Source organism: Oculina patagonica, chromosome 9, assembly GCF_052425735.1.
Source record: "Oculina patagonica isolate OP01 chromosome 9, crgOcupat, whole genome shotgun sequence".
In the NCBI taxonomy this organism is placed as follows: domain Eukaryota; kingdom Metazoa; phylum Cnidaria; class Anthozoa; order Scleractinia; family Oculinidae; genus Oculina; species Oculina patagonica.
Window position 1 is genome coordinate 14,516,731 of NC_135766.1, and position 12,808 is coordinate 14,529,538.

General features: G+C 38.2%; 2 protein-coding genes across 3 annotated transcripts in view; both read left to right on the top strand.

The window, feature by feature from the left end:
* Positions 1 to 12,808, top strand: part of LOC144666258 (uncharacterized) — a 193,538-nt gene that overhangs the window by 152,661 nt on the left and 28,069 nt on the right. The window lies entirely within an intron of this gene.
* The window catches only part of LOC144666255 (uncharacterized), a 30,932-nt gene that overhangs the window by 10,388 nt on the left and 7,736 nt on the right, over positions 1 to 12,808 (top strand). For both annotated transcript variants that reach the window (XM_078527657.1, XM_078527658.1), the window contains one exon: positions 11,008 to 11,376. In XM_078527657.1, coding sequence (XP_078383783.1) covers positions 11,010 to 11,376 — 367 coding nt within the window. In that variant the 5' untranslated portion in view covers positions 11,008 to 11,009. The remainder of the gene's footprint in view (positions 1 to 11,007; positions 11,377 to 12,808) is intronic.

Here is a 12,808-nt window from a genome sequence, read left to right on the forward strand (position 1 = left end):
ATGCAAATGGTCGTTGAGTAGGAAGCTAACAAACTTTTCAATTGTATTTTTTACTGCCGTACTTTTCAGGAAAGAGTAATAATGGCCATTTTTATTTTTTTTTTTTTAAAAATACAACTTCGTTCAAAAATATCCGAAGAGAGAGGTTCTAGTAAAGTTTCTCAGCGAATTTAAAAATGTGATCCGTTCTGGTCACGTGACCGATGACGTCATAACAATGGGATTGATTGAAAAGTACTTAACATATAAGTATCTACCAACATGTACTTCCTTGTTACCTCACATTTAATGCAACGCCAGATACGTACTTGTACCCAGACTCCCATATTTTGAAAATTGTACAGAGCCCCCTTAATATTTATATTTTGTTTGGTACCTCGGCAGTCCAAAACTGCTCACACCAATGTGCTTTAATTTGCAATGACTGTTTTTTGGGTAACAAACTATTTTCGTCACAGTGAGCAAATACGAACTTCTGAGCAAAGTCACGTGACTAATGACGTCATTGACATACGACTTACACAAGAAGTACTTTATGGTAAGGGATATTTCTAAACGACGTACTACTCCTACTGACTTCAAACTGACCAAGTTATTTGGCATTGACGATTTTTAAGTTGCAAAGGAGTCTGGGAAGGTTTTTATTATAATTATATATTACTTTTATAATTATTATTATTATTATTACAAGTGAAACCGGTAAAAGTAAACTATAATTATTTTTCAGCATATAACGTTTTAAACCTAAAAATAATTTAATTAAAAATAGTTTGTTTTTTTTTCTTCCTTCCTCGCTAGCACTCCTGCACCAAAAACACAACATGCACACAGCACTGTGCCAAATCATGAGCACAAGAAAGTTAAGGCGCAGGGTTCCTCTTAAATTTGGCGCCACAATTTGTCAAAACCTGGGAGGGGTAGGAGGATGTTAGCAGAGGAGGTGGGTTGTACTATGTTTTGTTCACTGGAACGGTGGTCTAAAAGGTGACAGACAAGTCATTCACGAAATCGGATTAGGGACGATTCATTGTTTATGAGGTAGGGGGGGGCTGGTGGGATTTGAGGGGGGCATCCAAAAAAATGGGCTTCAAAGGGAGGGCAGCCAAAAAAATACGGTCTGTAAGGGGGTCACTAAAATTAATTATACTTGTAAAGAGGCTTCTGCAAGAGTAAAAAAATTGTCAGAATGCCCCAAAATAGTATTCCTTTGGGTCTGAATATTCAACTTTTCCCAGGGGAGCATTCCCCCGGACCCCCACTTTCTTATGTACCAAACGCCATTAACTCAACCCAACAGCTTATTGGTTACAAATGCATACAAACCATACTAACAGACGGCATCCACAATAAACAGTTGAGGCAATGCCAGCTATTTGGGAATGTGATTTTTCTTCACTAATACATTCTTTAGTCACAAGGCTCGATACATTTTAATTTCACTTGATAATTGTTTTTTTCTTTTTTGGGGGGGGGGGGTGGGGTTATCAAAAAAAATTGGATTTTTAGGCGGGGGCAGGGAAAAAATTTTTGATGAAGAAGGGGGGCCATTATATATAACAGTGACTATATTTCAAATCCCACCCAGCCCCCCCCCCCCCCAACCCATAAAAAATGAAAAATGAACAGCCCCTTAACACAGTTAATTGCTCCTGACACCAAAAATAGTATCCACTGTTTTGGCAGCACAATATTCATTTTATTATCTAAGGTAAGCTTCAGATAACTCTTTAAAGCAAAACTGCTGGGTGTCAGATAAAAACTGGTTTCCCTTGCAGCCGTTTTTACAGTTGTCACCCAACGCTCCTTGCTCTTGTGTGACTAACAGCTAAGAGGGAGACTAGATAGAGACTACTACTAAAATTTAAATATAAGCTCTTCTCAGAGTTCTCTTTATCATCATAAGAATGTGCATGCCTAAAGTCTTCGGTATCTTATCTTATTATATATCAGTATGTCACTCCCATTGTTCTTAGTTTGAGACAAAAAGCATGTTTGTGACACAATGGAGCTCTCGCATGAGTTGAGATCATTCAAGTATCTTAACCCTCGGACGTACAAGCCAACTCACACCCCCACCATCGTACAAGGGGGGGGGGGTGGATGGAACCCCTCCCCGGAGTTTTTGTTATATTAAGGCGTAGCGAAATTATTTTGAACTGAGAAGAAAGCCCTTAGCTTACTCTACAAGATGACATAATTTTAATTGGAAGTGACGTCATATGACGTCACGTGACGTCATTAGAGCCGCCATCTTGGATCCGCCATCTTGGATTTCAACATTTTCTTAGAAAGTCAGAAAATAACGGAAATTGATGCAAAATCAAGCCAGAATGCTTACGGAATGTAAAAATAAACACATCTTGCACTTCTGTTTTAAAAAACTGGAAAAAATTAAGAAAAATAGTAAAAATGACGATTTTTGGCAAGACCTGCTTGTATTTATGACGTTGCCATGGCAACGTCAAACACCATGAACACATGGTTGACATTTCAAAATTTCCTCAAAGAATGAATGAACAGCTACTGAAAGTTTCAGCATTGTTAAGTAAATCGTTTTTTCAAAATTTGGAAAAAACCTTATGGGTGGGTGGCATCCACCCCCCCCCCCCCTCCCCTTGTACGTCCGAGGGTTAATATTCAGTCAACTTAAGTTTTCCAGTGAAATAGTGCTCAGTATCATTACCATAGAGTTATGAAAGGAGTGGCCCTATACACCTAAAGTAACAGCTACCTAGACTTTGTTTTTTCCCTTTGTCACACAATTCATGCTACCAACAATTTGTGCCAAACATTAAAAAAGCTTTGTTTTGTTATTTTCTACTTACAAAGTGAACAGAAGTGGTTCACTGTGACAAGATTTAATTCATTAAAGCTCTGTATACAGTGACTTGAAACTGTAACATTACTCTAATTTTGTCATAATGTGTTAAAAAAAAAATATTCTATTATTCACATATTTTACCCACCCAAAAGTAGCAGGTAATTTGAATTTTGGGCTCTGGTAATGATTTGTGGTTCTAGCATAAACGAAATAACCTTCCAAGCCCCAGTACTGACCAGCACCTATTTTCTCCTGACAATATCATTGCTGAAACAAACACACAGGTAATGAGAATGAACAAAAATATAATGATCACCAAAGATGCAATGTCTTCCTGCTTGGGACAGACCATTATTGTTATCATTAATATTAATATTTTTTTTTTCTAGTGGTGGTTGGAGGGGGACAATGTTGGGTAATTTTTCAATTTGTCTGGGCAAGATGATTTTTTTCACCTTCAGGTTATGCAATATTTTTTCTTGGGCAGGGAGTTTGTGCAGGATTTTTTTAAAGGCGTTTAAGCATCAAACATCACAATAATGCACTTGCTTATTTAATTTTTCTATGGCTCCCCTTATATGATTTTTTATTCAGTCGTTTTTTTTTTCGAAATAATAGGTGGGGAGTGTAGGGATATTTTTTGGACATTCCCCAACCCCCCTCTCCACCTTAAAAATTAATGGTCTGGCCCTAAATTCTTTCAAGCATGGGAAGGACATTGTAGAAAATATGCATGTTGATACTAGGGGTTAAATGGTTTGAAAACTGTTAACAGTTCAGCATTGAATTATTGAAGAGCTATATATAGCATGACTCAAGCTTTCATACTTAGCAATCTCCTGTGTGCATACATAACTTAATAGTACACACTCAGTTGTTTTCCATTCGTTTAATAACACCATACAGTAAAATAAATGGCATGCAGTGCATGCAGAGTAGATGACATTTCCCAAGGGGGTCTAAAATAATTTTTAAGAAATTTGTCAAAAAATTAACATATACTAAATAAAAGTAGCTGACGACTTCTTTTTTTTTGGAATGACTGTTAAACAAAAGTAACATAATCTTGTACCATGACATCTGTTATAAGCCTGATATATATTGATATTCCATACTTCTCTTAAGCGACTGAGGTCACCCCATAATTATTGTTTTACACAGGCCCCGGGGGAGGTACTTGACCTATGTTTAGGTATAGGGGTGCCGCTGGGGGTTTGAAACCCAGACCCTGTTTAGGACAATAAAAACTTAAAATACCTACCCTGATTAGGACAACACCACCTATTTTAAGACCCTTTTTAGGACAAAGGACAACACCAACAATCATTTAGGCTTTATTGTGATTGCCTCCCGTACGCGATGCTTGGCGCATTAGAATGCGAACACCGATCCCAGCAAATAAAAGTATGCTTTTCATTGAAGCGAAAGCAAAAACAATGTAAATACGCGACGACAGTCTTGCAGTCATATCCTGTCTAGGACAGGTTCCTGCCCTGTTTACGACAGAGGATCTTGAAATTATCTACCCTGTTCAGGGCCGGAGGAGTCAAAAACCATACCCTATCCAGCGGCACGTCCCCGTATAGGCCATATAAGGGAGTGCCCCCCCCCCACCTCCCCCGGGACAAAGGCCAAGTTTACTGCATCTAATAGAACTCCTAAAATATAATTTGTCTCTTCCCATTTTAATTTTGTAGTTAACCTTTTTTAACTCTCCAGTCCTGAGTATTTTGCTTTGTGTTCTTCGTGGCTATCTCTGTTCAGGTCTGATTTTTTCCTGTAGTTAACTCCGAGCCCTATTCGGTCGGTCAGCGGTGTACAACAAAACTGGACAACAGCCCATGACATAAGGTGATAGATTGGTGTCATTGCCTATAAAAAAAAAAAAAAAAAAAAAAAAAAACAATTTAGTGTGCTACTTACAGTTACTAAGGAATAAAAAAGTGTGAGCTAAATGCTGTATAATTTATGTACAAATAATAAATAATTATTATTAAGATTTCTCATTAAAAAGCATATTTTTGCTAAATGAGTAGTTTTCCCTCTCAATGTGGATTTATTAAAACCTTTCTTATGAACATCCTGTATGAACTTGCTCTCAATGTTTAACGGTCATACAGGCCGGTTTCAGTGTACCTTTTTAAGCAACAATTTTCCAGGACTCAAATTGGTTTTTTCAGGAAATCAAATTCAAAATCAAATTCAAAATTCACAGTTACCCTTTCAGTCCCAAGTTCTCCATATTAAGCCTTTACTGTCTGTCATTTATTACTTGAATGCCACAACAAAATTCCAGGTTTTCCAGGACCTGTACAAACTCTGAAGATCTCTAAAAATAAAATCTTTGCAAACTTAGAGGTATCACAGTTGCATAGCTTTTATCTGCATTCATTCAAGGACAAATAATTTCGACCACACACTTTTGCTAAGTTAATTATGTAACATAATTTGCTTGTAAACTTTTAAAAAATAATTTGTGATACAATTTTTAGACTACAGAGAGAAAGAAAAGGGACAAGTGTTTATGATTGAAATTATTAAAGGAATGTAAAATATTTTTTTTGGCAAACAAGGAAACATGCTTGAAAGCAATCATATATTTATCTTCTTTGGCAGCTGGGGTTTGCTATGGCAACAATTTTTTAACAATTCAGTGTCCACACTAGCGTATTCACAGAATTTGATCGTCCACACAAAGGTGTATTTTTTTTTTAAACACATACATTTTAATTTGATTTTGCATTCTGCCCACATTAGAATATGATTGAAAAGGTACATGCCTAACAGTCCCAGGCTAACAGTTTTGCAAGCATGCATTTTACAAAAACCTCTGATTTTGCTCGTCCATAGTAAACCTTTGTTTGCAAAAAAAACTCCTAACCTGCAAATAGAGCCACCCCTCAGTGTGCCCCTGTCATCATGTCTGTATTCGCAGGGTAAAAACAATGTTTTAGTGTGGAAGGTTTATGGCAAACAAAACTGGTAGTAGAATACTGAACACATGAAAATATCATTAAATTTACAAAGGCCTCAAACTGCGTTCTCAAGTTCAAACTGAATTGTTGTACGGCTAAAACGTCTTCAGATTTTAAAAACACATAATTGTTTTCTAAATTCATAAATAGAAAACAGCTTGACCCAAATAAATCCAAATGTTTCTTGGAACCGGACCACGCTTAGCTGACAACGTAACTCATTTTATGCATATTATCTTCACCCCGTAGCATGCAAATATTCTCACTGGGAGCCCTCAAGCACAAACGCCCCTAATTCCTTTGGGATATCACTTGTTTACTTCCCTGCTTCTGTATATACTCGAGGGAGTCAACTGTGCATGATTTTTGGCTAGTTCAGTATAAATAAGTCTGTTTTGTCCTGTTTTTCACTCTCTTCGTTTAAACGGACGCCAGACATCAGATCGTCGCCCCACCCTCCTCCCCGCAGCGATGGCTCACCTTTGTGCCTTTATAGCTCCCGCTCCTTTCCGCCTCCGGGCTCGCCTCTTCCCAAATCTTATCCCAACCTGGGGCGTTTGGGAGTGGGGGCTCCCGGTGGGAATTTATTACGATCGATACTGAATAATTCGCCAATTTTAGCAATTTTCATCGTATTGATGCATCACTTGTGTTGAAGGTCTTTATCACGACTTTTGAAATTAACAATAACGGTTCTATTGCAAAACAATCGGTGTTAATTTGTTTGCTTAACAAATTATTTGCATAATGGGTGTGTGTTATATTCACACAAGCAGCAAACGTTGGAAGTCGCTACGGAAAGAGAGATATAAAATAAGCGTCGTTTTTTTGTTTTTACATTTTTTTATATTTCCTAATTCAGTTGGAATTTACAATGGTCTGATCTGGACTTGAGGAATAAAGCCTCTCAAAGGCAGGCTACTTATTCATGACTATAGCCAATAATTCTGCGTTAGCAAGCTCTGCTCTTTGATCGCGTTTATCTTTATTGCTCGTTTGTCAAATGTCATCTTAGAGAATTGTTATTCCTTGTTGCAGCAAATTTTTAATTAAATATTTTTTCATTATATTTTTTTCATACCGTCAAATTAATTTTTTCTTTGTGACTGACGTTTAATATAAGGTATCGTGAACTGAAGTGTGAATTTTCTATAGGTAACAAGAGACAAATAATTTATGCTTGGTTTCCCCACTGCAAAGCCTTTTTCTTTTTTCATTAAAAAAAGGAAGAACGTCAAGTTAAAATGTGGAAATGATTGTTAGTCCATAGACTCTTCCTGAATAGGTTTAGGTTTCGCTATCGCTTAGCTCGGATAAGGAATTTAAAATAAGCTCCGCTATTTTTATGTTAAGCAATTATCAATACAGAAAACTCCCCCTTCTTTAGAGAACACCACTTGGCATGCACTTTTTCTATGTAATATTCTGGCACACCAAGCTCTGCTTCGTAATAGTGAAACGCCGCTAGGCATGAGCTGTTTCCATGTAGCATTCTGGCACAACAAGCTCTGCTCGTAATAGAGAAACACCACTAGGCATGAACTGTTTCCATGTAGTATTCTGGCGCAACAAGCTCTGCTCGTAATAGAAAAATTCCACTAGGCATGCACTGTTTCCATGTAATATTCTGGCGCAACAAGCTCTGCTCGTAATAGAAAAACACCACTAGGCATAGCTGTTTTCATGTAATATTCTGGCGCAACAAGCTCTGCTCGTAATAGAGAAACACCACTAGGCATGAGCTGTTTCCATGTAGTATTCTGGCACAACAAGCTCTGCTCGTATTCGAGAATCGCCGCTAGGTATGCGCTGTTTCCATGTAGTATTCTGCCACAACAAGCTCTGCTCGTATTAGAGAATCGCCACTAGGCATGCGCTGTTTCCATGTAGTATTCTGGCACAACAAGCTCTGCTCGTAATAAAGAAACGCCACTAGGCATGCGCTTTTTCTGTGATATACTGGCACAACAAGCTCTGCTTGTATTAAAGAAACGCTGCTAGACATGCGCTGTTTCTAGGCCCTTTTGTTCTTGCCCTAGCAAGCTCTGCTCAGTGACCGTACGTATCTTAAGAGCTCATTTGTCAACTGTCAACTGTCTGCAACTTGTGCGTTTTACTCTTTTCTGCGAACTTTCAATTTCTGGCATTTTACTTTCTTGCTGATATATTTCATACCGTTATTAATTTCCCTCTTTTGTAACTTAATTGTTATCTAAAGCATCGTGAACTAAAATTTATCTATTCCTATTCAAAATAATCAATACAATGCTTAACAAACTCATTTGCATAATGTGTTTGTAATATTCACCCAAGCAGCAAACGTCGGAAGACACCACGGTAAAGAGAGATTAAAAAAGCGGTATAAATTCGTTTAGCAGGATTCAGTTGGAATATTAAATGTCCCGGTCTAGACCTGAGGAATACAGGCTGCCAAAGGCAGACTACTTATTTGTGCTTCTAGGCAATATTCATGCGCTAGCAAGCTCTACTCAGAGATCGCGTTTGTCTTTCTAGCTCGTTTGTCAAATGTCGTTTTTCAGAAACTCGTTATTATTCCTTTTTGCAGCGAATTTTTGATTTATATTTTTTTCACTTTACACCCGCTTTCAGCGTTACGTGCATAGCTATCTTTCCACATCCATGTTTCGACATCGTCTTTCGACTTGCTGTTTGAAATGAGCTAATCAAATCCGACATACCGGTGCTGGCTTAATGAGCCTGCAAGCTCAGAAGGTCATAGCTGATAAGGAATAATTGATATTTTTAAGCTCCACTATTTTTATGTTAAGCAAATATCAATACAGAAAACTCTCCATTACTTGGAGAAACCGCACTAGGCATGCGCTTTTTCTATGTATTATTCTGGCACCTGAAGCTCTGCTCATAATAGAGAAACGCCACTAGGCATGCGCTGTTTCTAGGCCCTTTTGTTCTGGCACTAGCTAGCTCTGTTCAGTGACCGTACGTATCTTAAAAACTCATTTGTCAACTGTCTGCTACTTGTGCGTTTTACTCTTTGCTGCGAACTTTCAATTTCTGGCATTTTACTTTCTCACTGAAATATTTCAAATCGTCACTTTTTTCTTTGTAACTAAAGCATCGTGAGCTATTAAAATGTATCTCGTAAGATATATGTTTTTTCTTCCAGAAAGCTTTCCATCCCTGTAGCAATGCTACTAGGCATTTGCAGTTTATAGGCAATAATCTGTCGCTAGCAAGCTCTGCTCATTGATCGCGTTTACTGTACTGTCATTTTTTTGTCTGATTAGGACTCCTTAAAAGAGAGAACATCTAAGATCGTTTCATATTCTCTACAGAGAACCAGCTAGTAACGCGGGTCTAACTCGTCGCAGGAAAGGTTCATCAAAGACGAAAGTTAACAGAAAAATTTCAGTGCCTTAAGTTACGTCTTTTATCATATTTGTAAGATATAACTGCTGTCTGGTTTAGCAGCTCTCAAGTTATAAACCAATGCCAAACATGAGGAAGTGGACGAAACTTATTATTTTTAATCGACACACTCTTTACAACCAAGTCTAACAAAAGTATTATGAAATATCAAACAACCGAGTTGCTAATAGCTTGTGCATCGCAATACCTAACTCTTTTGTTGAGAGCCTTAATTCCTTTAGAAGGTGGTTAAAGTTTTGGTAAAGAAAAGCTATCTACCCTTTGGCCCAATTTTAGTGATTTACCTATTATGAATGTTCTCGTTTATCACACGTAAAACAAAAACGAAAAAAGTTGTAGATAAAGCAACAAAAAAGTTCTCCTATATGCATTAAATAAACTTGCAGAAGGTCTTGCAGAAGATCACCAAGACCAAAAAACCGAGCACCAATGCTGAACCCGCGACCGAGTTTAAATCCACTGCGGTTTTGCCCTACGTCAAAGGTCTTTCCGAACAACTTCGCCGCTGCCTACAACAACAAGGCGTGCGCGCTGTTTTCAAGTCGGAAACTACACTACGATCACACCTTGTACGGCCGAAAGATGCTGTTGATTCCACTAAGCAAGATGGCGTTGTTTACAGGATTCCCTGTGAATGTGGCAAAGTTTACATCGGTGAGACGGGAAGACCTATGCAAGACAGGATCAAAGAGCACGACGGGGACATCCGACTCGCCCGTACCCAGACCTCCGCCGTTGCAGAACACACCAACAACACCGGACACTACCCGCTTTGGAATGAGGTAAAATTTATTGATCGTGACCCACACTGGTACAAACGCAGGGTCAAAGAGGCAATTCACATAAGACTTCACCCTAATAATATCAACAGGGATAATGGAATTGCAATTCCTGAAGCATGGATGCCCACGATAAAAAAACACAACAACAGAAGAACTGTACAACCACGGACCGCTGAGGCAACAACAGGACACAGAAACAGCGAGGATCGAAATGCACCAAACACAGCTGTTGAAAACCAACCAATCACAGCACGGCAGCGTGTTTTATAAGTGCACGCACAACCAGTCGACCTTATCGCCTGATGAAGACTAGCAGCGTGTAGTCGAAACGTCGCGATCTCCGTCACACGTGACTACGTCGTGAGACAAACGAAAAATACTTTATTAATGCACAAAACAGATATAAGTTAGAGCAAGTAAGCTAACTAAAGTTGCAAAGTGCTAGGCAACTAGCACAATTGAATTTACAAAGGTCACAAAAAGCCGATTTAAAAGGTACATCACTGCGCTCTTCAGTACAACTTAATGGCTCTTTAATCACTTTCTTTTACAACTTAAACGCCTCAGTATTTTTTACACGTATATTCTTTTAGTGTGACCTCTTGCAAAGCAAACAGCGTGCAGCGCCATGCTAAGCAGACATGTAAATACATTGTATTATATTGTTTGTCATGCAAAGATCGCCACTGAATAATTCGCCAATTTTAGCGATTTTTTAAGTGTAATTTGTCAAGTTTCTGGGATGACTTTTATTATCGACTTCCAATGGTGAAATCGTAGTTTGCTTAGCAAACTCATCTGCACAATGTGTAAAAAATTCACACAAGCACCACATGGCCCCAGGGCCTCCCACTTTTCGGTCAAAATAAGAGAGTCAAAATTTGAAGGATTTGTATGAAACTTTACAGGTAAAATTTATATCAGAAGAAAATATAATAAACAGCCGGATGTATGTTGTCTATGTGCATTTAAACCGAATTTTTGCCGATATTACTAAAAACGCATTGTTTCTCTACAGAAATGGCTATTTATCTGAAAATTGTTCTTCTGACTTCTCTGTTGTCGCCTATGGTTTTAATGGAAGAAGTGAATCCCGGCATGCCTAAACAAGGAGAAAAGCTAAGACAAAGAACAAAAAATTTGGAAGAGAGCGTGAGAAAACTGACAGAAAGGATGAAAGAACAGGACGAAAGGATGAAAGAACAGGACGAAAGGATGAAAGAACAGGAAGAAAGGATGAAAGAACAGGACGAAATGATGAAAGAACAGGACGAAACGATGAAAGAACAGGACGAAAGGATGAAAGAACAGGACGAAAGGATGAAAGAACAGGAAGAAAGGATAAAAAGGACGGAAGAAACGATGAAAGCTCTGGAAGAATGCAAAGGTAAATATACGAAAGGTCACACATGTATTCTCATAGAGGTACGTAAGGGCGACCGTGAAAGTCCCTCCCTCGAATTTGCTCTTTAACCCTATTCAGACCGGGCTTTTTTGGACCTTCTCTGACCGGGGGGTAAATATTCTGGAAGTTACATAAGGAAGGGGCTTCCGAAGCCCCCCCCCCCCCCCTTATGTAACTTCCAGAATATTTAAGCAATCACAATGAAACTTATAGGATGTATTGTATGTATTCAAAACAGCCGCCATCTTGGATCCGCCATCTTGGATTTCAAAATTTTTCCAAAATGCCAGAAAACCACCCAAAATTACTGCAAAGTACTCAAAATCAATAAAATGTGCTTTAAAACCGTAAAAATGTAAAAATAATTCCATTAAAGTCAATTTTTATTAATAGAAACACGCAAAATTAAAAATTTGGGAAAACATGCTTGTCAAAATGCCGTTGCCATGGTGATGTCAACTTCCTGACACATCATCCAAGCCTACCAAATTATTGCCAGATCTAGATAAATGTTAGGAAAACTCAGAAAGTTTGGCAGCGTTTGGTTGAATCTTAAAGTGTATATGACACAGTTTTTTTATTTGCCTGATCGAATGTACGTGGGATGCTGATGGGAACATCGAAATAACCGGCACGCATACATGCATGCACAGGCGATAACGCTTTACAATGATCCCAGAAATTGCATTTTTCTTATTCATTTTAATTTTTATTTGCCTTGACTACAAAACGAACCTCCAATACATTACAAACCTACAGTATGATAAGATAAATACATTAAATCATTATGAACTTCGTCATTTAGCAACAGAAAGGCCCAGATTTGATTTCCACCCCTAGTCGATACTGAAGATTGTGTGAAATTTCCGTATTGAAATGGTCTGAAATGTAATGAAGTCAACACCGCTTACTAGAATCACTTACATGCATTTATGCAACTTATCAAACAAAACATTTTAGATCAGCTAAATCAGCAATAGGGTAGACCGAATAAATATTATCAAAAGCAGTAAAAGGAAGATGGCGAGTCGCGAAGGGAAAAGTTAAATATTATCGACAACAATGCACGTCAAAGCAAACAATGATTTCAGATAGCTCACCTTTGCAATCTATAAATCAAGATACTGCTGCCATCGGTCTCCCTTTTGGAAAGGTTTCAAAAGTTATGACACTAACCGGCCTTCACTCGTGAAATTCAACATCAGTCAACTTAGTCTGCCATCACGTATGCCGACTTCGAATACACGTACAACGGTAAAAAGTTCTTTAAGCGAGCTCACAATTATCCAGTACATCATTCTCCCCTGACCCCAAAACTCCATTTAACTGTACGTTAGAAATCAAACGCGTTTTGCCGATGGATGCTCTTAAAGTTGATTCATACTCATTGACAATCAAAGATGGCGTACCGAAA